The sequence below is a fragment of the Embiotoca jacksoni genome, unplaced genomic scaffold (assembly GCF_022577435.1).
Source record: "Embiotoca jacksoni isolate LCO1_2020_lvr unplaced genomic scaffold, fEmbJac1.0.p SCAF_2, whole genome shotgun sequence".
NCBI lineage: Eukaryota > Metazoa > Chordata > Actinopteri > Embiotocidae > Embiotoca > Embiotoca jacksoni.
The window spans coordinates 20,819,625-20,843,090 of record NW_027185340.1 but is presented as its reverse complement, the minus strand read 5'-3'; the positions used below and the strand labels follow the sequence as shown (position 1 = coordinate 20,843,090).

Genomic DNA, 23,466 nt, shown 5'->3' with positions numbered 1-23,466 from the left:
TCATATGCATCATTCACCTTGATAGAATTGTACTGTATTATAAAACATCTTTAGAAATGTGGCAATATTGATGTTAACCATGTGACCAGACCCTTGTTAAAATTAATTCATATACAAAAGCTGATTAGACGTTATGAATAGTATAATTCTTTACTTACCACACTGAAGTTGACATTGTTTGCTTTGGCTAGGAGTATGTCCATTGCATCAGGCATGATATGGATCTTTGTCTTCACATTCTCCCAGTTTTCACAATATGCTTTCTGCAGACGTGGACAAAATGAGAGAGGTTATTTAAATTATAAACCACAGAGTAATGCATTTTTATAAGAGAAGAATTTTCTATTATTCCAGTATAAGTAGTCGAACAAAGTTATTTTGTGTCATTTACAGCTAACAGCACATTGAGGATGGATGAATTCATACCTGGTTCATAACCTGAGCATTGGCCTTAGCCAGCACCATGGGCATGTCTTCAGTAGTGATTTTGAACTTGTAGTTGCTCGGGTGCTTACGATACAGATTGTCACTCAGGATCTCACCGGCTTTCTTCGCCTTCTCAACATCCAGTGAACCTATAGGCACCCATCCAATACCCTGCAGCGTCTTCAGCTCCTCCTTGTAAACAGCCTGAGAAAACAACAAAATGATTATGGTAAAAGTTGTCTCATAAATAAAACAATATACATTCATTGACATGATAACTTCCAACAATATAAATTTAAAAAGAATTATACTCACGTCACTCTGGAGGTCGTATGCATGTCTGGCCTGGCGGACGTCATTGGAGTCCGGCAGGCAGGTCCAGTTGTGTAGGCGGGTGATGTAGTTGGCGTGGTTGACCTGAATTTGGTTCTTCTTGGCCAGCTCAAAGGCCATCATGTCCACTGGCAGGTTGAACTTGGTCTTGGACTTGTTGAAGTCCTTCTTGTACAGAAAATCACTGGCGATCTTGGCTGAGTTCAGAGCCAGCATGAGCAGAGGGTCGTCCTGGACGCTGCGAGCTCCGATGTGGTGACCCACCTGCTTACGGTATCCTGTCTTGTACTTGTACTTCAAACGAAGAACAAAACATCTCATCAATATATTAAGGGTATAGTAAAGCATTAATATCAAGCACAACATTGTTTTTAAACTTTGCTGAAGATCAGTTCTGGGAAACATTAAAAATGTAATCATGGATCTTTAACATTCTCAGAGGAAATATTATTTGCAAAAAGTGTAAATTAAATTATTTTACGTCGCTGGCAATATCCCTCCGAGCCTTCGCAGCAATGATGGAAATGGCATCGTTACGTAGGTCATATCCCTTCTTTTTGGCCTCTTCATTTGCTTGCTTGTACATTTTCTGCATAGAGGAGAAAATACAAAAAGGAAGTTAAAGCATCTTCTAAAGAATATATTATGAAGTATGTTGTTTCAAAGGCTGCGGCAACAACTTCACTTGTAAAAGGGTGTTTGAGAAAGACTCACCACACTGTAGTTGGGTTTGTTTGCTTTGGCCAGCTGAATGTCCATGGCATCAGGCATGATATGGATGGTAGTCTTGTCCTTCTCCCAAGCTTGAATGTAAGCATGCTGTAAAAGTTAAATAAAAAAATTAAAAAAAACATTTAAAAAGTTGCATTGGCACGTATTCATGATTAAATTAATGCTGATCTCTCAGAAATATTTCTGCTGACTAGATGACAACTGCTGCATTTAATCAATTAAACTGAATCTAGTTACACAGAGACATGTCTGGACAGTCAGCTGGAACTTTCCCTCAGTTTCATACACATTCAGGTTGAGCTCAGGCAGTTACAGTATATCAAATGGATTAAAACTTTACTGTATAAAAAGTTTAAAATAGCAGCTATCACAACTAGGCCTCATTCAGATGTCCTTTCTTTAAGTAGAAGCACAACACAAAGTTGTTCTTTATCACCATTATTGTTTGCACTGATCACTGAACCTTTCAGTTCAATTGTAAGAGCTACACAAATATTTAAGTATAAACATCAGATAAAGTAAATATGTGCTATATGACTATGCAGATGATGTGATTATATTCTTCAGTGCTTGTTCTTTCAATATATTTGGAACCATTTTCATGGTGAAACTAATATTATTACACTCATATATTCAATAAGGTTAAATCAAATGTTATGAACTGATCGACTGATGTTATGATTTGTTTATTTTAAGAGCTGTTTTGTTATCTGCCTCATTATGTTTTTTAAGAACTGAACAAAATGATCATAAACATGTGTTGTAAAAATACAAATGATAAATAAGAAGATCTATGAAATATTAGATAGACATAATTGATAAAGTCATACCTGGTTCATAACCTGGGCATTGGCCTTAGCCAGCACCATGGGCATGTCTTCAGTAGTGATTTTGAACTTGTAGTTGCTCGGGTGCTTACGATACAGATTGTCACTCAGTATCTCTCCGGCTTTCTTCGCCTTCTCAACATCCAGTGAACCTATAGGCACCCATCCAATACCCTGCAGCGTCTTCAGCTCCTCCTTGTAAACAGCCTGGGGAAAAAAGAAAAAGGTTTAGGGTGTTGAAATAGTGTATCTTCCCAAATTTTTTAAATATAGATTGATTAAAAGGAAAACATTCCACAGTGTAAACGCAAGGATTCAGACTTACATCACTCTGGAGGTCGTATGCATGTCTGGCCTGGCGGACGTCGTTGGAGTCCGGCAGGCAGGTCCAGTTGTGCAGGCGGGTGATGTAGTTGGCGTGGTTGACCTGAATTTGGTTCTTCTTGGCCAGCTCAAAGGCCATCATGTCCACTGGCAGGTTGAACTTGGTCTTGGACTTGTTGAAGTCCTTCTTGTACAGAAAATCACTGGCGATCTTGGCTGAGTTCAGAGCCAGCATGAGCAGAGGGTCGTCCTGGATGCTGCGAGCTCCTATGTGGTGACCCACCTGCTTACGGTATCCTGTCTTGTACTTGTACTACAGAAAGCAAACGTGAGAGTTTAGATCACCGAACTCGGGTGTGGGGACAAATCACAAGAAATGACATGTACAGCAGATTGTATAGAGACACACACAGTTACTTACATCACTGGCAATAGCAGTGGAGGATTTGGCAGCCTTGACTGCAATGGCATCAGCACGAACATTGTGGCCCTTCTTCTTGGACAGCTCATTATCCAATTTGTACCGTTTCTAATGAGAGAAAGAAAATGTACAATTGTCTACTTCAAATGAAAATTTTAATTTGTGTATCCCCTTCCGCTTTGTCAGAATCTCTAAGTGTTGGCCCACATTTTCTGATTACGAATCAAGACAGATCTGGGGGAAAAAAAAGTAAAATTAAAGTATCCCACTGTACCTCACTGTAGTTTATCTTGTTTCCTTTGGCCAGAACAATGTCCATTGCATCAGGCATGATGTGGATCGAAGTCTTGTCCTTTTCCCAGGCTTGCAAGTAGGATTTCTCAACACAAAAAATATAGTTTTTGATTGGATTTTAAAGACATAAATAAAAAAGATATTTCTGTCAAATTCATCATAAATCCCATCAAGTACCTTATCCATTATCTGGTTGTTGGCAGTGGCCAGAACCACATCCATAGACTGCATGTCTTTGGTGAATTTGAAGTTGCTGGGATGCTGACGGTAACGATGCTCACTCAAGGCCAGTCCGGCTGTTTTTGCTTTCTCAACATCCAACGATCCGATAGGAATCCATCCTGTTCCTTTAATGTAGTGATCGTACTCACTCTTGTACTGGTTCTGAGGTTGAACATCAACAAAAGAAGGACTTATTTATCAGTGCAGCAAAGCTACATACAATAATGGCAATATTAATGTGAAATTGTGGTTTTTAATCTTAAAAAAAGTTCCAATAAATAAATTAAATTTTAAGATTATTGAGTGGGGTTTTCTTCATACATCACTGGCGATGAACTGCATGTTACGAGCCAGTTCCAGGTTCATGGCATCGGGCAGCACAGTGTAGCGGGAGTTAATCTGTTTGTATCCTGTCATGGTCTGAGCAGCAGAGGCCTGCTTGGCGTGGACAACGCTCATCATGTCCACTGGGGTGTGGTACTTCAGCTTGGACTTGTGGTAGTCCTTCTTGTAGTTCTTGTCGCTCTGCAGTCTGGCGATTTCCATGTAGTGAACCAGCAGAGGATCATCCTGGACGCTGCGTAAGCCAACATGGTGGCCTCTGGCCTTCTCATAGGCCAGCTTATACTTGTACTGTGATGGCAAACACACATTTTGTTGTTCACGGAGACTTTACTGTGACACAATATGAATTTAAGTAAATGTATTATCAATATTGCTGTCATGAAGGGAGTGGTTTACAACTTACATTACTGGCAATAGTGGTACCAGACTTGGCGGCCACAATTTGGATGGCATCTGGTTTGAGGTTGTAGCCTTTATTGGCCATCTCTACAACACCGGCTTTGTAAAGTTTCTGAGGAAAACATAAAAGTAAGATAAGAGTGAAATAAAGCAGTATTTAAATTGACAAACCTATCATCATTAACACTGTATAGTATTGGCTATAACAAGCAGTTAATGTATCAGTTGAAAAGGTTCCTCTTACCTTGCTCATGTTTAGAGCGTTAGCCTTGGCCAGGACAATCTCTGGAGCATCTGGCATGACATGGACGGACAGTTTGTCCTTCTCCCACGCTGCGGTGTATGCTTGCTGTAAACGAAGACATCAGGAAAACAAATGAATTATGATGGTTATGAACAATACTATTAACCACATTTTGTAGCTCTGCACTTCAGAGTAAATTTAAAAAGCTTGCACCTTGTTCATGATCTGGTTGTTGGCAGTAGCCAGAGCAATGTCCATGGAGTCCATCAGTTTGCTGAACTTGAAGTTTGATGGATGAGTGCGGTACTTGGTCTCACTCTGAATGTCACCACCAACTTTAGCAGTTTCAACTGCAATAGAACCAATGGGGACCCATCCAGTACCTCTGACATAGTTATTCCAGTCAGACTTGTAGTCACACTGAAAAGAAATGCAAGACATCATATATCAAGAGATTATACCAAGATTATTCATGGTATGAGCCTATAAAGTTGATAATGATTGTGAGTATATCACTGCAGGTGTTTCCACATTTCAAACTCACATCACTAGCCTGGGTGCTCATGGTGCGAGCGAGCGCCAGGTTCATGGCATCAGGGAGGAGCGCGTAACTGTGCTGCATCTTTCTATATCCAGTCATAGTCTGCACTTTTGAGGCCTGCTTGGCTTGCACCACGCTCATCATGTCCACTGGGGTGTGATACTTCAGCTTGGACTTGTGGTAGTCCTTCGTGTAGTTCCTGTTGCTCTGCATCTTGGCCACCTGCATGTAGTGAACCAGCAGAGGATCGTCCTGGATGCTGCGGAAGCCAACATGGTGGCCTCTGGCCTTCTCATAGGCCAGCTTGTACTTGTACTGTAATGATAATAAAATACTTGTTTACCATGTGTGATGGGCTGTAGGAAACTAACATCTTGATTTGGTACAGGAATGTATTTCCGACTTACATTACTGGCAATAGTGGTACCAGACTTGGCAGCCAAAATGGAGATGGCGTCAGCTTTTAGATTGTGGCCCTTATTGGCCATCTCCACAACACCGGCTTTGTAAAGTTTCTGGGGAAAACATTATAAATTCAGGTTATTATATACTCTGGACAGTGACGGAAAGGTTATATTTGCATTTACTGACTGCATAAGCAGTAGATTTTATTGATATGAATTTTGTAGTGCCTTACCTTGCTCATGTTTAGAGCATTAGCCTTGGCCAGGACAATCTCTGGAGCATCTGGCATGACATGGACGGACAGTTTGTCCTTCTCCCACGCTGCGGTGTATGCTTGCTGTAAACGAAGACATCAGGAAAACAAATGAATTATGATGGTTATGAACAATACTATTAACCACATTTTGTAGCTCTGCACTTCAGAGTAAATTTAAAAAGCTTGCACCTTGTTCATGATCTGGTTGTTGGCAGTAGCCAGAGCAATGTCCATGGAGTCCATCAGTTTGCTGAACTTGAAGTTTGATGGATGAGTGCGGTACTTGGTCTCACTCTGAATGTCACCACCAACTTTAGCAGTTTCAACTGCAATAGAACCAATGGGGACCCATCCAGTACCTCTGACATAGTTATTCCAGTCAGACTTGTAGTCACACTGAAAAGAAATGCAAGACATCATATATCAAGAGATTATACCAAGATTATTCATGGTATGAGCCTATAAAGTTGATAATGATTGTGAGTATATCACTGCAGGTGTTTCCACATTTCAAACTCACATCACTAGCCTGGGTGCTCATGGTGCGAGCGAGTGCCAGGTTCATGGCATCAGGGAGGAGCGCGTAACTGTGCTGGATCTTTCTATATCCAGTCATAGTCTGCACTTTTGAGGCCTGCTTGGCTTGCACCACACTCATCATGTCCACTGGGGTGTGATACTTCAGCTTGGACTTGTGGTAGTCCTTCATGTAGTTCTTGTTGCTCTGCATCTTGGCCACCTGCATGTAGTGAACCAGCAGAGGATCGTCCTGGATGCTGCGGAAGCCAACATGGTGGCCTCTGGCCTTCTCATAGGCCTTTTTATATTGGACCTAAAAGAAATAGGAAAATGAGACAGTTATGTTTCAACAATATAGGGAATCGGTTGAGCTTAATAGACTCTATGGTAGATTTAAGATATCCTTTTATTACATACATTGCTGGCAATATGTCTCCCATGCTTTGCATGCAAGACAGAAATAGCATCAGGCTTCATGTCGTATCCCTTGGCAATGTCTTCCAGCCACTTCTGCTTGTAATGACTCTGCAAACAAACAGCAAAGTGTTACAACAATGTTGTGTGCACAGATGATGCTGTTGATGATGTGTGTATATGTAATGTATATGTAATGTGTATATATGTAATTTCAGGCAAGTCATATTCCTTTGACTTTCATATGTGGCTTTAAAATTTTACATTAAAATAATCTGTTCTCTCACCTCACTCATGGTCTGAGCATTGAATTTAGCCTGGAGGAACTCAGGGCAGTCGGCTGGCAGATTGTAGGTGTGCATGAACTTCTCACCAGAAGATCTGTATACAGCCTAGTGGGAAGAAAAAAGAACGGTTAGTTTCGAGAGGATACATAGAAATAACCTTTGGTCAACATTTCCACCTATTTCAGGAGATGAAAAAGCATTGCATCTTCTATAAAGAGAGGGCACTCTTACATTGTCCATCGTCTTCGAGTTGGCCAGAGCCAGAGCCATGTGCATGCCATCGGTCTTGCTTGTAAATTTGAAAGTGCTTGGATGCTGCCGGTAGCTTCTTTCATCCAGGGCAGCTTTAGCAACCTTGGCTTTCTCAACTTCCACGGAACCAATAGGGACCCATCCTGTACCTTTACTGAAGCTGTTGTAATCGGACTTGTAGACATTCTGTGGACGTACAGATAAAAACACACGTATAGAAGGATTTAATGTAGATATATACTGATGCTTGAATTACACCATGGTAATATGAAGGTGAAAAAAGTGAGAACATACATCACTCTGAATCTCCATCATGCTGCGACACAGCTGCAAGTGTATGCTGTCAGGAAGAAGCATGAAGTTGTGAGGTATCTTTCTATATCCAATCATAGTCTGCACTTTTGAGGCCTGCTTGGCTTGCACCACGCTCATCATGTCCACTGGGGTGTGATACTTCAGCTTGGACTTGTGGTAGTCCTTCATGTAGTTCTTGTTGCTCTGCATCTTGGCCACCTGCATGTAGTGAACCAGCAGAGGATCGTCCTGGATGCTGCGGAAGCCAACATGGTGGCCTCTGGCCTTCTCATAGGCCAGCTTATACTTGTACTATTTAAAAAAAGAAAAAGGTATTATGAATAACATTGTTGAATACAGTAACATTTGATTACTATTAATCACAACAATATATTCACAACTTACATTACTGGCAATGTCTCTGGAAGATTTTGCTGCAACAATGGAAATGGCATCTTCCTTCACGTGATGTCCTTTGAGCACATCTTGACGATGAGCATAGGTGTAATGATTCTAAATAAACAGATCATTTGTTATTTTACAAATATAGTACCAATTTTATTTCTGTATATATTTTATAAAGGAATAAAGGCTGGAAAATATTATACATTAATCTGCAACTAACCTGGCTGATGTTGACAGCATTGTATCTGGCTTGCATCAGTTCAGGGACATCAGCAGGGAGATGGTAGGTGTGCTTGAACTTCTCTCCGCTGGCTTTATATTCTTTCTGCAGAATTACAATGAAAAGACAGATTTACATCTATTCTTAAAAGGCAATCATACACTACAATTATCAGCTTTACATTAGAAGAAATCAGGGAGTTATTCTTGTTCGTCCTCCTCACCATATTCATGATCTTGGCATTGGTCTTAGCCAGCTCCATGCTCATGGAGTCAGTGGTGCTGGTGAATTTGAGAGTGGCAGGGTGCTGCCGGTACTTCTTCTCTTCCATAGCTGCTCCTGCTGCCTTGGCTTTTTCCACCTCCACGGAACCAAGAGGAACCCAACCAATTCCCTTGACTGAGGTCTCATAATCCAGTTTGTAGTTGAACTGGAAAGTAAGAGATGTAAAATAACTATCATTAGATCAAATAACAACTTTAAGACAAACAAAAATGTATTTGCCCACATTACGTCAAAAATACCTCTGAAGGGACAATTAAAACTTACATTGCTGGCGTTGTAGTTCATGGTGCGAGCAAGGTCCAGACTCATAGAGTCAGGCAGAAGACAGTAGTTATGGTGGTGCTTCTTGTAGCCTGTAAAGGTCTGCACTTTTGAGGCATGTTTGGCATGAGCAAGACTCATCATGTCCACTGGGGTGTGATACTTCAGCTTGGACTTGTGGTAGTCCTTCGTGTAGTTTCTGTTGCTCTGCATTTTGGCCACCTGCATGTAGTGAACCAGCAGAGGATCGTCCTGGATGCTGCGGAAGCCAACATGGTGGCCTCTGGCCTTCTCATAGGCCTTTTTATACTGGACCTAGGAGTTAAATCACATATAGCATCTCTAATTATCTATTTAAAAAATTTTAATGATCGTGTGATGCATAAAGAAGTACAGCACATTTGGCATATTAAAATGGAGCTTGAGCATGCCTCTTCAGTCTTTATTAAAACTTACATCACTGGCAGCATGTCTGGCAGCTTTGGCAGCGATAACAGAGATAGCATCCGGCTTCATGTCATAACCTTTAGCAATTATCTCCTGCCAGGCGAGCTTGTAGTAGTTCTGAAATTACAGATATAAACAACAAAACATGAATGCCGATAGAGGCATTGATCTATAACATATTTACACACACACTGTTGCACCTACAGTATCTACAATAGTAGCTAATGAATCCTTATGTACTCAAAATTCCTATGAGAAAATACTTGGTTTATATAATTAAAAACATGCAATCTCTCAATCTCTGTATTTGTATGCATCACCTTGCTGATGTTGTAGGCATTGCACTTGGCCTGAAGGAACTCAGGGACATCAGGAGGCAGAGAGTACTTCTGATGGATCTCCTCGAGACCTCTCTTGTAGAACAGCTATAAGGACAGTAGGCCGCGAGGTCAGAAATGAAGTAAAAACAAAAAAACTCTTCTTAAAAGTGATCTAAAAGTGCAGAGGGATTCTTCTCACTCAGAATTAACAGAGAACGTGAAAAGGGACTCACATCGCTCCTCTGAAGCTGGTTGACTTTGGCCTGCATCATGATGGGGTGGTCATCAATTGGCGTGAAAGGGATGGTGTCTGGGTGTTGTCTGTATTTTTTCTGAGGAAGATAAGTAAATCAAAGCTATCAGATATTTCCTTTATTAATGTCAATTGTGCAGTTTTAAATCGGAGGAAAGTATGTAACTGAAGACTAATGCAATCCTGTTGAGCACTTACCTCATTGAGGACCGCAGCAGCATTCTTCGCCCTCTCCACATCTATGGAGCCATAGGGGATCCATGGGCTACCCTTGGTGTAGCTGTTGTAGTCAGACTTGTACTCATTCTTTGATGCAGAAAAACAAAACAAAAACAACAACAAAATGTTGTTTGTGAATACATATTTTAACCTCCTATGTAAGAACAAGTTTCAATATCATGATTAAAACCGAAAACCTACCTGTCAGCAGTAAGACCTTGTGAAGTGAGTCTGTACTTACGTCACTCTGGATGATGTTGGCTTTCTTGGCCAGGTCCAGCAGCACGCTGTCATAAGGCAGGAAGAAGTTGGGGTTGATGCGCTTGTATCCAGCCATGCTGGCGATCGCCTGGGACTTCTTGGCCAAGGTGACGGACATCATGTCCAGTGGTGCATGGTACTTGGTCTTTATCTTTTCATAGTCCTTCTTATATTCACGCTGTGAAGATGTCAGGAAGAGATTGTTCAGGTGTGCTTTTTTTCTCTGCTCTAATAAATTGATATTCAGGGAAATGTAACAGATTTTTGTGAAACTAAGCAAATGACTCACATCACTCTGGATTTTGGCCACGTGAACGGAGTGCAAGATCTTTGGATCGTCATTAATGCTGAGCGCTCCAACCATCTGCCCCTTGTTCTTCTCATACTCCTTTTTGTACTTAACCTGCGAGGATGCACAAAACATTATCATGGGTTCAGCACTAAAAGTACAGAAATACAAAGTAAGCAAAAAAATGCTGGAAAACCATAAAGGCTGAAATACTGTAGCATACTTACATCACTGGCAATGTTTGTGTGAGCACGGGCAGCCAGGATCGAGATGGTATCGCCCTTGATATCAAACTTTTTAGCTTTAGATTTCTCCCAGTCGTACTTATAACAATTCTGCAAAGAAGAAAAAGATTGCATTTGGGAAATTTAAAGTTTATTCCAAATGAAAGCTGAAAGCATGAGCATGATATCAGCAGTTACTTACATCACTGAGGTTAAAAGCGTTAACTCTGGACTGGATGAAGAAGGGATAGTCTGGGGGCAGACTACACTTGAACTTTGTTTCCTCGTACTTTGCCTTGTAGTTCAACTGCAAAAAGAACACAGTGAAAACATTATGTTTCATTTCAAAACACTTTTAATTTCCTTCTTTCTTTCTCTTCCCTACGGTACAGCTTAGTTTAGGGTAGAGTACTTTTAAAACAGATGTTTAGTTAAGTGTTATTTTATTTTCTGTCAGTGGAGGGCAGTCGTGCATTAGCCGGACTCCCTCAGAGACTTATCGACTGCTCCTCTCCCTGCCTCCCCAGCCCCTCTCTGATCACAGGGTTTATTCTGGGCCAACTGAGTGCTTGTTTCTATTTATACTACAGAGAAATGGCTCTCCAGTTTCCATGGTGCCCATACAAAGACAGCTGGGCTACATGGATGATTGGGCACATTTAAAGGTGATCTCCATATCGACGAGAATTTGATCTACAGCATTAGCTGATGATTGCAGCAGTTTCAATCAATAAATGGGCAACATGGAAAATAATTACATTCACCACAAGCTCAAATTAATCACTCATGATATGAAAATGACAGCAACATTGTTTGGTTTTTATTATATCACCTTGCAGTCATGATCCAATGAAACTAGAAGTAATAATGTGCATATTTAAATTATAATACATTTTGATTCAACAGCAAGAGGAAATGGTCTAAAAACGATACGCACGTCACTTAGCTGTTTGGCGTTGATGGCGGCTTGAACCATAACTGGCGAGTCCATCACTTGTGTGAATTTCACTGTGTTTGGATGCTGACGGTAAACATTCTGAAAACCATAAGCAAGGAAAAAAAGTGTGTCATACATATATACGTATACTAAAAGAATATTAATGTGAATATATTCTACAACAAAGAAGTATTTTATTAGGAGCAGCTGCTCACATCAGTACACTTCTGAAGCTTCTTCGTGACTTCATATTCAGGCGTAATAGTTTGAGGGAAGAAGCATCGAGTTTTTATGTCTTCGTATTCAGCTTTATATGATTGCTGTGAGACAAAAAAATGCAAATAGTGAGGACAGTTATAATGAAAAATAAAATACATTTTTAATCCAGTAATTCAATGTAGGAAACTGCACAATCACATACCTCGCTCTTCATTTCCTCGACTTTCTGGCAGTGAAGCATATAGAGGTCTTCATAGCTGCCAATGTAGTGGCCCTTCACCTCATTTTCATACTTATCTTTGTAATGTGCCTAAAAATGTGAATCAAAATTTCTGTATTTAAAAAAATTGTTTTGGCTTATATCAATAGAAAGTCTTTAAATTCATTGAGCATTCTTACATCATTGAACTTCTTAAGTACAGAGTCCATCTGAAACTTGGGCGTGTCACAGTAGTTGATGCTGAAACCACGGGATTTCTCATAGCTAGATTTATATACTTTCTGCAAAGAAGATAACAAACAAATAATGAGCAGAAAATCCCAAACAAATCGCAACAAAGACTTGAAAATACTTGAACAGTTGCATAAATAATCTGTTCATATGGTAAAGTACACAAAGTTGATGACACACTCAGAAGCTAACTACAAAAAAAATGTAAACAAAACTGACAACTTGATATAATTAAATCTTTTTTAGTTAACTGAGTGTAAGAGGGTACTGAATGTGACTTCCAGATGATTTAATTAACACCACTAATATGTCAATCTACTAAAAGGAACTGCATGTCAAACACCATATTCTATTGTCTAACAACAGTAACTGTCAAATATATGCAAGCAGACTCTCTGTCTACACAAGAAACAAACTTAGAGACCAGCTATGCAATCATTTGTTATCTTTCTTTGAAACAACTCTACATAAGGCTCTTCTGACACCTACATCACTGAGGATGGTGCCGGCATATCTGAGCTGTCTCAGTAGAGGATTCTCTGTGGCGGGGAGCGTGTTGTAGTCACATTGCGCTTTTGCCTTCTCGTATTCCTTCTTGTATTGGACCTGAAAACAAAAGCAGATCAGTGTGAGTAAAAAGAGATGAAAGTGGGTTGATGAGGTGTATCGACATGATTCATAAGTGTCTCTTTATCGTTTGCATTGTGCGTGATTGTGTGGGTGGCTGTGAGGTATACAGGAGCTGAAAAGCCTCTTCACACAGTCTCATATATTGTTACTGCGTATGGGGGAAACTGCACACTGAATCTGTGCGGCGACACTGAACCAAATGTAGATCTCTCAGTCATGCCGTGTGGGCACAATACAGTGTCCCTGCGTCAGAGTGGACTCAGCCTGTTGACTCACACACTGCTCTGAGACATGGGTCAACTCTCTGTCGTGTCTTCCACATGAGATAGGACTTACAAAAATACTTTGACACCTTTGTGTTTGTGCACTTACCTCACTTGCAGCAAAACGAGCTTTCTTCTGTGTGTTGTAGACGGGCGTGTCGGTTTGCATGAAATAAATTTGGTCTTTTGTGTTTTCAAATTCTTGCGTGTATTTTCTCTGAAAAGAAAATACCCAACAGTTAAATACAGAAAAAGGAAAAAAACATATTGCTTTCATAATGATGTCCTTTGTAGTAGTGATCTCTTACAGTGCTGAGGTTCTCCATCGCCACCCTGGCAGTGGCCACGTCAAAATAGGGTGTCTCGCACCACTGACCCTTCACATTTTTATTGTAATCTTCCTTGTACTTAAGCTGTGGGGAACAAAAAACAGTCAACATTAGAAGATGTTATCTTCAGTCTTTATTAAAACATTTATTCACTATACTAATGTCTCTTCGTTTATTAAAAGCCATTAGGAATGATTGAAATCCCTGCAATTTGAACCCATTCTTCGCCTCTCCCGTCCAGCTTAGTGTGGCTACTAATATCAGAGAGCAGGTGGCCGGTTATCTCTTGCAGTGGCTCTGGGTGGGCTGGTGTCTGAAGGCTCTGTCTATATGGGAATGCACTGGCAGTCATCATGATGGGGTACCTGATCCTAACCACTGCACAGATAATGTTTGACGATGTATTCTTTATAATTGCACACCATTTCCAAGACTGCTGTGGGGGAACCACACATGAAGAGCAATAGAATTACAATAAGCACATTTCTATAACCATTGCACACTGTCCATTGTGCATTCACTTATGAATGAAAAAAGAACACTGTGAGTGCATGAAAATTCATGTGCTTAGTATTTCTAGTTTTTTAATCCTTACACTGAATATTGCTTACAGTAAGTATGTATTTGTGTGTTTACTGTATGGCTAATGTATGCGGAAAGCTTCATTGAGAACGACTAAGGAAATGGTTGAATTCATCACTTTCTCTTCCTCACCCTTCCTGTTTTCTGTTTGTTTCACATTTATACAATGTGTTTGCAAGTCAGTTTAAAACTGTCCTACTTACATCACTGCGCTGATTGGCCGCTTTCTTGGCCAGCTCCATTTCAGGAGGATCAGCTAAGGAGGTGTACTTGGCCTTGCGCTTATCATGACCCTTCTTATAGTGAACCTGTGGGGGCACACACACAGCAGGATTTGAAATTACTGATTGGGTTCATTCTTCAAAATCAATATTTGACGTTTGACATCAGCAGAAAAGGTTAAACACAACCAAACACAAGAAGAGGGACTCTGAAAAAAACTGTTGCTGCCTTAATGATTGATGCTGTGTTACAATCTACCAGCAATGGCAGAAATGATTAATTATGTAAATATGTGATTGAAAACATAATTGTGCACTCTGATGACTCAAAAAAAGTTCCCTAACTGCTTAAAGTCAAACCTCAGTCACCTCAGACAGCATCAAACGACAGTCACAGACAAAATGTCTTATAGTTATCGTTTTATACCAGCATTTATGTAATTATATTGTAAGTTAGTATATTTTTTTGAGAATCAATTCGAAAGCAAACTTGGCGAGAAAGTTTTTGTTTGGATATTAAACAATGTCCTACACCTCCAGTTTTACGGTCCTGCTTACTGATTTGCATCACAGTTAGCAATGACATCTAATACCAGAGATGTTAAAGGTAAGCCTAAGAGACGAGATGTTTTTGGCATTTAAAACCATAAAAACATCTTCTCATGGATAGCATGACTGCAAAAAAAAAGAGTGTCAAATATTGTACCTTTAAAACCTCAGAACACATTTTGTAAAAAAAAAAAAAAAAACAACTTCCTAACTGTTGACAAAACTCTCCTAATTTATCATAAAATGTAATGTTATATTGACCAACTTTGAGAGGTTTTTTACAGAAAAGTATTAATGCCACAAAACTTTTAAAGATATTTGAAACACACCCTTTCAAAACAAAAGGTGCCACATTATCTATTTTCATTTACTGCAGTTGAGAAATGGGCATTGGAAGTAAATTGAGCTTACATCACTGAGGACCTGCTGAGCCTTGGCCACCCTGCGCAGCTCAGGGCTGTCACTGTAAGGGTAGTACATGGTCTTCTCCTCATCCCAGCACTCGGTGTAAAGTTTCTGAACAAGGTGTAAAGTCATGAATTACTCCATGCATGTAAAACATTTTGACAGATGGTTTTTATATCACACACAATAAGATGGAGTTCTAACATCAGCAAAAATGATTTTTTTTTTCTTTGCCGAAATGAGCAACATAAGACTTACTTTGCTGTAGTTAGCAGCATTCTTCACAGCCAGCACCAGCTCAGGAGCATCAGGAGGCAGCAGGTACCGGTCCTTAGTCTCATCCCACTTCTGTCTATACAGAACCTAGAAGAGACAACCAAACACAGTGATGTTAAACAGTTAGATTTAACATTAAATTTAGATTTTAATTTTCAAACCTTAGTGTATTCGTATAAACGCAGGTAACTTACCTTGCTGATCAGATCAGATACACGCTTGACGTGGGCGATCTCTTTGGCCTCACCATCGTACAAGCTTGTTGTCCGAGTTTTATTTCCCTCCATTCGGTATTTAACCTGACAATATGTTTATTTCACATTATTCCCAACTACAGCAAGATCAAGTCAAGTTTGAGGCACTATACTTTACTTTGATCTTTATTTAATCACAGTGAAATTGTGCAGAATCTCTCCTCCACATTCATATTTCACACTCAATCTACTGCTGGCCACAGAAGTTAATTTCATTTTAGTAATTTCACAAAAGGGATTCAAGCCAGCAAACCTTTAATTTCAATAACTTTCCAGCTCTCATCCTTAAAATTTGTTGAAAACTATCCCCACAGTCCCCAGTAGTACCTCACTCAGCTGCGCCTGGGCCTTCCTGATGCGAATCATTTCAGGGGTATCAGTAATGAAGGCAGGAGGCGCCCCTCTGGACAAGTCGTAAGCCTGGCGATACTTATTCTGTCACAGACAACGGTCAGTTGATAAAATAGAATAGTTGTCAATAACAACTGAAAGTAGTCAAATTTAAATAATTTCATTAAAAAAAAATGTGCTCTAAATACTTTACACATACTAGTGACTACAGGGCCTGGGTTTTAAACATGTTTCTTACGTGGCTGAACTGGTCCAGCATCTTCTGGCTGTGGGCCAGGTATGGAGTCATGAACTTGGAAGTATCCACCTTGACCTTCTTCCTGGTCTTCCTGGTGGGCAAGCCAGACTGGGGGAGGACAAAGGAGAATACAATGAACTATCAAACTGACAAAATGACTGACATTTGCTGATTACAGGAAATATATTGGCCAGGAAGTATAAATAAATCCACAAAGGAATCAAGTCCTTAGAGATACTTTCACAAAACACATTTTTTAAGAAATATTGTGACTATTGCAAATTTGTTTATTAAATGTCAAGATGAAGTGAGAGCCTCTTGCCAAACGAATATAATTTCTGTGAGTCTGCAGTACACCCATTAGTCTAATCACTCACCTCCAGTAACTGAAGTGATTCAAGTCAAGATTTATTCAGCTCTAATATATTCTACATGGAAGTCAGTGAGTCAGAGTAATGGAATTATTGTGTACTAAGATCATGCTGGATGAAGGGTGACTGAAGGACAGACAAACCCAAAGCAAGCAGAAAGAGAATACAAAGTAACACCTACAATATCCATGAGCTCTATTTGCTGCATGCAGTGTCAGGCTCAGCATCACGTTAAGAGTTACACAGTAAGTGCAGTATCTCATTTGTTGGCCACATAAAACCAAATCATCACACCAACAACTGCAGCAACAAAAAAAAGTAGGTCACATTAGCATGTTATGGTCATGCTGAGTTTTAACTGATATAACTAACTTAAAGGGGACTATGCACTCTATGAGACACGCAGACAACAAGGGGGGTGCACCATAAAGGAGACAACATTATTATATCCTGCTTGAGCTGCCTTGGGAGGAGGTGCTTTACCTGAAGTAACTGAGTCTTGTGCTCAGTACCAGACGTCGTTGTGCTCTGCTCGACATATTACAAATATGGGACACACTCTGGGTTTTCAAAACTTCCACAAGTTATGGGAGAAACAGCACAGTAGTTTTGGATTGAGGGTGATTTTTCCACAGCTCTGGTGCTCATTAATAGCTGTCACTGACACCTACAGTACAACGAGTTGCATATCACTCTGCACTGCATTACATTAGTAGCTGTTCTTACAAATGTCCCTAAAAAGTCCATTAACAGTAAAAAAAAAAATAAAAAAAATTTAAAAAGCAGAGCGGCCTGTCAGCAGGGATTTTTGATGTAACTTGTAATAAACTTATTACCTCTCCACTCAAATAGTGTCACTGACCGAAGGAAAAAAATCCTGAGAGGTGACCACAGTATGATGCAAATGTGAGTGCAGTCTAATTAAGCTTGTATTATACTGAGGATAAAGGAGTATTAATATTCTCCGCACTATGTGAGCCTGGCCGCTCTGAATCTTTGATCCTCTGACAGTGTCTCTAAACAGCCGGCGCTCACATGACCACGACTCTATTCTTATTAGTCGGTTCATAGAACATTGATCCTCTTATCAGTTGCTACAGCACACAGAAGTAAACAAGCTGTTTAGACAGCTTTGTAAATCTCCATGGCTGTTCACACGCAGCGCTCATGGGTTTAAAGGACCGTTTCACCCAAATTGCAAACACATATTTTCCCCTTTAACCTCTAATGGGATCTGTCCACGGGGGAAGTTTTGGTTTTATATGCTCAGCTTTTTAAATATATGCCCTGGAAATTTCTGCATTCAGGCCAATATAATGCAAAGCGGGGGGAATTAGTTTGTGGTGGAAATTACACTAATAAATAACACCAACTTGTCTTTCTAGTGAGAGTACCATGGCTACTCTGGAAAATCTGTGAACTGTTTTTATTGGATGTATTTTCTATTAAAGCATGTTATATCCTTTAGTCCCCCACTATTCCAACAGGGCGACTCTCTCTGAATGCAGGCTTACGTGTAGTTCTGAGAGTTTCCTAAAGTAGACTGTGAGGCAGAGCCTTAAGCTATCAGGCTCCTCTCCGGTGGAAGACCTCCAGTTTGAGATCAGGAAGCAGACACCCTCTCTACTTTTAAGATCAAGTTTTAGATTGTCCTTTTTAAAAGTTTATAATCAAGGCTATCCCAGGTGACCCTGAACAATACCTTTGCTATGCTTTCTTTTTTTTTTTCTCTCTATGCATTTGCTACTTCTACACAATGTTTTAAAATGTCCTTAACTTTAATTGTTTATCAATATTGATATATTAACATTGATAATTTAATGTGGTTGTCGGTAATTTTATTGATTGTAATTGAAAGCCAAGTCCCTTAGTTTTGCTCACTTTTTGCTCTCCATGCAGGTGTATGCTACTACTGCATGTTCTTTTAACTTTAACTTGACACTTATATTTTAATGTGGGTTTCTTTTATTCTGTTCACTGTAATTGTAAAGTGTATCAGAACTGTTTTATGCTGATTTTACACTGTAAATAAAACTGAATTGAATAAAGATTGTGTTGGAATGGAGGCTGCTATTTTAAAAGTTACATAAACATATATATGTGTATATAGGCCCTACTAGAGTTAGGTTTTGTTATTTGGATGAACCAGACCTTTAATGATAAAACTTTCTGTTCTAGTGACTTGTCACTCTACAGCAAGTGACAGCTCTCACCTATATATACTGATCCATGAATAACTGACAGACTGTCTAAAATACACTTCCCTATACTTAGGAAGTAGACCAGTGAAACTTTTAAGGTTGAAACATTGAGGTTAGAAGCTAACCAAATATCCTTCAAGCCTAATAACCAGAGCTGAGAGAAAGAACATCTCAATCACTTTAATCAACATTTGTAAGAGGCTTCAATATCTGAATCTATCAGACAGGAGAGAACCATAGGTGTAGATGAAACCACCAGAACTATCCATCCCTACAATGTAACACAAAAACAACCTCTCTCTGACAGCCTTGTTTTTTCCTTGAGCAAATTTCTAGCAGTGTGATGTTAACATGCTCGGGGCTATCACAGTGTGATTTACAGCACAGTGGCTCGTCTCGTTTTCTCCTCTCTCTCTCTCTCTTTCTCTCTTTACCTCTTCCTCATCTGCATCTCGCTGCCAACATGCTGTACAAGTCCATTTCTAAATTTGTCTGAATGCCAGACAGAGAACTCTACACTCCACCTCTTCATGACCTTAGAAGCTAAGTCATTTTATTAAATTAGGAGGAAGAAAATACTCAACATCAAACTGGTTTATGAAGTCGATCATTATCCAATAAAACAAACAAAAAAAACATAGAAACATCAGCACATCTTTTGAAAGGAGTAAATACCCAAACAAGGACTTCCAAGATTCTTTATTGTGTTTTTAACTGTATAAATATGTTATGTATGACCTGAACAGCACTATGTTTCTCCCCATTCTGTAGATTAAATAAGAAGCCATCTTACTTCTTACTGAAAACAATGCAACTTTTCTCCACAGTATAGATGAAAGTGCTAGTGAAATCAGAGTGTATTGATTTTTGTAGGTAACTATCTGTCCCACCTCCCATACGATTTACATCTTTGCAGTAAAGATGGTAAATCCACTTGAAACAGTTGATATGTTATATGGGAGTGAAATGATGAAAAGTGATTGCTTGGTATGATTAGCTAACAGTGTGACAGCCAAGAACAATCATTCAGACTCCCCTATAAAATATCAGCAATATTAAGTATTTGTGCAAATACAAGGTTAACTTTAATCCTATTTCACCAGGAAATATGGGATTAAGTGTTAGCCTTCTGCTTTCACTCTTCCATCGGACACTGGCACTGAGACCATGAACATGACAATATTTCATACACAAAATGGACTCTAAATGTAGCATAAAATATCATGAAGTCACGGGGCTGTGAGGTTTAATCACATAATCTGGAGGAAAATATGACCGGAGATTAGCCATTTACACAAAATTACATAATTGAAGTGAAGTGTCATGAAGAATTTCAACAGGTCATTTGAGGCTAAAGACTAAATGGTAACTTCCAGAACTGGCACCCCTCCAAATTAAATGTAATCCAATTTTAGCTCTAGGTATTCTATTCAGGAAGGTTTCCATGGTGATCTGGGGACCATTACATCATTGGAAAACATGTTCATCAATAGGTTAGATAAATATATATACTCTATTTAGATATAGATATGGAGAAAGCTGATTGTCTGCAACAAAATATTTAAATAATTGCTGTAATTTAATATGCAGAGGTCTTTGGAAAAAACAACTTATCTGGCAGTTGTAGCATTATTACATCACGAGACCTCAATTTTTTTTTATCTTGTGTGGCTTTCTGCCTCGAGACAGAGGCTCAGGTTAAAGTATCTGCACTTTTAGCAACATATTAATTTAATGTATAGTTGACTGTTAAGTGCAACCCATCAGAGGTTTTAAGTCCTGGACTGCACTTAAGAGGGTGCAGTTCAGTCAGAGGGTGTCTGTCTGAAACAGGATATACCGGCAGACATGGATGTCCCGCACTGTGAGCTGCTGACTAGAAGGGGTATCGTCACTAACTTCACTATTCATAGTGTCTGCCTTTGGAACTGCCGATCCAGTGAAAAAATAATATCTACTGAATTAAATAAAATCTCAAGTCTAAATTGTATTTGGGCAGAAAACAACAAAAACTGACTGAACATATTGATGGAATTAAAGAAAATGAATCTTGCATTTTATGATTAATGTACACAGCCTCTTACCTCGCTGATCGTGTACTCCACCTCCTCCTCCTCATATTCATACTCTTCTTGGTCATCAGCAGTGTCCGCCATTTTGGGACTGATTTAGAGGTTCTACACAAAACACATATCACAGTTAAGCGTTTTAACTCTGAACAAGCAATAATTGGCTTTAAACACTGAAAATAATTTCTGATGGTGGAAGCATACAATGTTCTGCATGTTCTATCAGTAGCATCACATCACAACAGTATAAACTGGGGTCTAGATGAGGGATCAAAGGACAACTGCACCAGGGATATTTTAGGATGCTTCCAGTCATCGTCTGTTAAACCCAGACGATTATTTAAAAAAAAAAAAGGTATAATAAAAAGCAAATACATGCCGGAAAATATAACACCGGCATATTGATGTTCAACCAATGTGCTTGCCATACTAGCAAAAGATTCCCGCCGTATTACCTGACAGTTACGAGGCCTCACTTGACATCCGCTAGGGTCTCAACCTGATTCCTCCTGACTTTGTGGTTTGCCTCAATCCTAAACAAAATAACAAAATGTGTGAGACACCTCTCAGAAGTGTAAACCAACAATTACACAGGGAGATTAGGAAAGGTGATGCACTGAGCGATTTACAGCAAGCATCTGCCATTCAGTGTGACAGCTGCCCCTCCTCCTTGCATACCACAACACAGCTCAAAGAACTGTACTGGCTGAAGGTTGGCGACAGCTGCCGAACAGTGCCTCAGCTATTTGACATGTAAGCTAATGCCACATCCTGATTGGTTGACTCTGTTTAGTAAATGGAGATGCAATGCCTTCTGAGGCTGCAGGTTAAATATAGGATGGCATACTAACTACCTTTTTTAGCACTTGATTGCACTCTCTTTGTATTAAAATATGAACTTCTCTGTAAAATAAAGAAGAGAAATATGTAGAAGAGATGAGGTAGAAGGACAAAACAGCCAGACAGGTGCTGAGATTTTGGAAAAAAGACAAGAAGGCCAGGCGGCTGCTGAAATGTCAGATACATCCAAAGGTAGGCTTGGTCTGATCTTGAGTCTTCTGAATTGTTTAGTTACTCCTTGAATGTGCAACAGAGCATTTCACACTCCTTATTCCTCAATCAGCTTCTCCTGGATCCGGATGGTAGCAGAGGATGGAGACTATGGATGTCCGAGCAGATGGAAAGCCATGCAGGGTGTAGAAAAACAAGAAAATTTGAGGTTTTTATCCTTCCTTTGCTTACCAGTTATGTTAAAATGTAATGGTCTCCCAAGCCGCCAAAGCCTCCCCAGCTTCCCTCCAGAGAAACGCTGGACAACAGCACACAGCTGCAGTTTCTACCCAGGTTATCATGTGGCTGACGCAGCCAATCACAGGCCAGGTCTCTCAGGTTTCAAAATCTAAATATACCTAAGTGATCCTTTCAGAAACGAACACCTGTTGGGCCTAATGCATCAGCGGTACAGTTATGAGGAAGGCAGTGGGGCAGGAGAGGCGGAGTCTCAAGAAAACAAGAGTGAACCCAAACTATGGCAGTGTCACCCAGCGTGAACGGCTTTGTGGTGGCAGTGATGTTGACAACTATTTTTTGTGGAGGATTTGGAATAAAGACAGATGGCAGCTAATAATACGAGTATGAGACGGAGACTGAAGGCCCAGCGTGGCTGACAGTCGCATCTGTTGAGGTCATCTATCAGCTGACCCTGAGAGAAATACATCCTGTCAAGAATCAGGTCAACGTCAAATTAATGACCTGTGAGACAAGACAAAAAAAACAACGATGATAATATGACTCCATAAACATAAAAAACACAGCCACTCAAAGTTTTCAAAAATAAGTCTAATAGATACCCTGTGGATTAAGGATGAGCCTGTAAAACAATAACAAGTTACCCTTTGCAAGTCATGACAATTGTTTCGAAATAAATCTTGAGGACATCTGACATTTTGGACCACTGCGAGCTACTTTACTGTCCTTACATGTGTATATTTTCATGTTATCTCCCCTTATTAAACCCTCTTCAATAAACTCTTGAAGAGCTTTAAGGTTGTTGGATTCATATAATTCCTGACTGTCTGACTGTATCAGCTTGTTCCGTCTCTTCATTAAATCTATATGACGTTTACAGATTGTATTACACAAAAACTCACTCAAGTTGTTATTGAGTGCCACCTTCGGTAACTGATTCATATTTTTGCACTTGAGCACCAGCTTTCTCATTAAGGAGCGGGTGCGCTTGGTTTGGAATCTTTTTTATGGACATGTCATTTAAATGGGAATATTTTGTATTTCTTATATCTCCATTTGAAGACATCTGAAGTGTGAACATGCCATCAAATGCATAAAATTTGATAATATTAGATAATTATAACATTGTTCCGGAAATTTTCATATATCTTCT

The 23,466-nt window shown here is 39.7% G+C and overlaps 1 protein-coding gene across 1 annotated transcript in view; it reads right to left on the bottom strand.

Moving 5' to 3' along the window:
• The window catches only part of neb (nebulin), a 57,020-nt gene extending 34,610 nt beyond the window's left edge, over positions 1 to 22,410 (bottom strand). The window contains exons 1-52 of the mRNA XM_069154995.1: positions 22,308 to 22,410; positions 21,521 to 21,598; positions 21,081 to 21,173; positions 17,279 to 17,323; positions 16,425 to 16,532; positions 16,163 to 16,270; positions 15,776 to 15,880; positions 15,564 to 15,668; positions 15,312 to 15,416; positions 14,334 to 14,438; positions 13,528 to 13,632; positions 13,329 to 13,436; positions 12,816 to 12,932; positions 12,275 to 12,376; positions 12,078 to 12,185; positions 11,872 to 11,976; positions 11,657 to 11,755; positions 10,922 to 11,026; positions 10,723 to 10,830; positions 10,496 to 10,609; positions 10,187 to 10,384; positions 9,925 to 10,032; positions 9,707 to 9,805; positions 9,474 to 9,578; positions 9,163 to 9,270; positions 8,710 to 9,021; positions 8,384 to 8,590; positions 8,161 to 8,265; positions 7,941 to 8,048; positions 7,536 to 7,847; positions 7,221 to 7,427; positions 6,990 to 7,094; positions 6,706 to 6,813; positions 6,290 to 6,601; positions 5,959 to 6,165; positions 5,746 to 5,850; positions 5,516 to 5,623; positions 5,112 to 5,423; positions 4,781 to 4,987; positions 4,568 to 4,672; positions 4,328 to 4,435; positions 3,901 to 4,212; positions 3,535 to 3,741; positions 3,338 to 3,442; positions 3,064 to 3,171; positions 2,644 to 2,955; positions 2,322 to 2,525; positions 1,474 to 1,578; positions 1,241 to 1,348; positions 742 to 1,053; positions 427 to 630; positions 159 to 263 (exon numbers count right to left, since the gene is read on the bottom strand). Coding sequence (XP_069011096.1) covers positions 159 to 263; positions 427 to 630; positions 742 to 1,053; positions 1,241 to 1,348; positions 1,474 to 1,578; positions 2,322 to 2,525; positions 2,644 to 2,955; positions 3,064 to 3,171; positions 3,338 to 3,442; positions 3,535 to 3,741; positions 3,901 to 4,212; positions 4,328 to 4,435; positions 4,568 to 4,672; positions 4,781 to 4,987; positions 5,112 to 5,423; positions 5,516 to 5,623; positions 5,746 to 5,850; positions 5,959 to 6,165; positions 6,290 to 6,601; positions 6,706 to 6,813; positions 6,990 to 7,094; positions 7,221 to 7,427; positions 7,536 to 7,847; positions 7,941 to 8,048; positions 8,161 to 8,265; positions 8,384 to 8,590; positions 8,710 to 9,021; positions 9,163 to 9,270; positions 9,474 to 9,578; positions 9,707 to 9,805; positions 9,925 to 10,032; positions 10,187 to 10,384; positions 10,496 to 10,609; positions 10,723 to 10,830; positions 10,922 to 11,026; positions 11,657 to 11,755; positions 11,872 to 11,976; positions 12,078 to 12,185; positions 12,275 to 12,376; positions 12,816 to 12,932; positions 13,329 to 13,436; positions 13,528 to 13,632; positions 14,334 to 14,438; positions 15,312 to 15,416; positions 15,564 to 15,668; positions 15,776 to 15,880; positions 16,163 to 16,270; positions 16,425 to 16,532; positions 17,279 to 17,323; positions 21,081 to 21,152 — 7,452 coding nt within the window. The 5' untranslated portion in view covers positions 21,153 to 21,173; positions 21,521 to 21,598; positions 22,308 to 22,410. The remainder of the gene's footprint in view (positions 1 to 158; positions 264 to 426; positions 631 to 741; positions 1,054 to 1,240; positions 1,349 to 1,473; positions 1,579 to 2,321; positions 2,526 to 2,643; positions 2,956 to 3,063; positions 3,172 to 3,337; positions 3,443 to 3,534; positions 3,742 to 3,900; positions 4,213 to 4,327; positions 4,436 to 4,567; positions 4,673 to 4,780; positions 4,988 to 5,111; positions 5,424 to 5,515; positions 5,624 to 5,745; positions 5,851 to 5,958; positions 6,166 to 6,289; positions 6,602 to 6,705; positions 6,814 to 6,989; positions 7,095 to 7,220; positions 7,428 to 7,535; positions 7,848 to 7,940; positions 8,049 to 8,160; positions 8,266 to 8,383; positions 8,591 to 8,709; positions 9,022 to 9,162; positions 9,271 to 9,473; positions 9,579 to 9,706; positions 9,806 to 9,924; positions 10,033 to 10,186; positions 10,385 to 10,495; positions 10,610 to 10,722; positions 10,831 to 10,921; positions 11,027 to 11,656; positions 11,756 to 11,871; positions 11,977 to 12,077; positions 12,186 to 12,274; positions 12,377 to 12,815; positions 12,933 to 13,328; positions 13,437 to 13,527; positions 13,633 to 14,333; positions 14,439 to 15,311; positions 15,417 to 15,563; positions 15,669 to 15,775; positions 15,881 to 16,162; positions 16,271 to 16,424; positions 16,533 to 17,278; positions 17,324 to 21,080; positions 21,174 to 21,520; positions 21,599 to 22,307) is intronic.
• Positions 22,411 to 23,466: the final 1,056 nt, after the last annotated feature.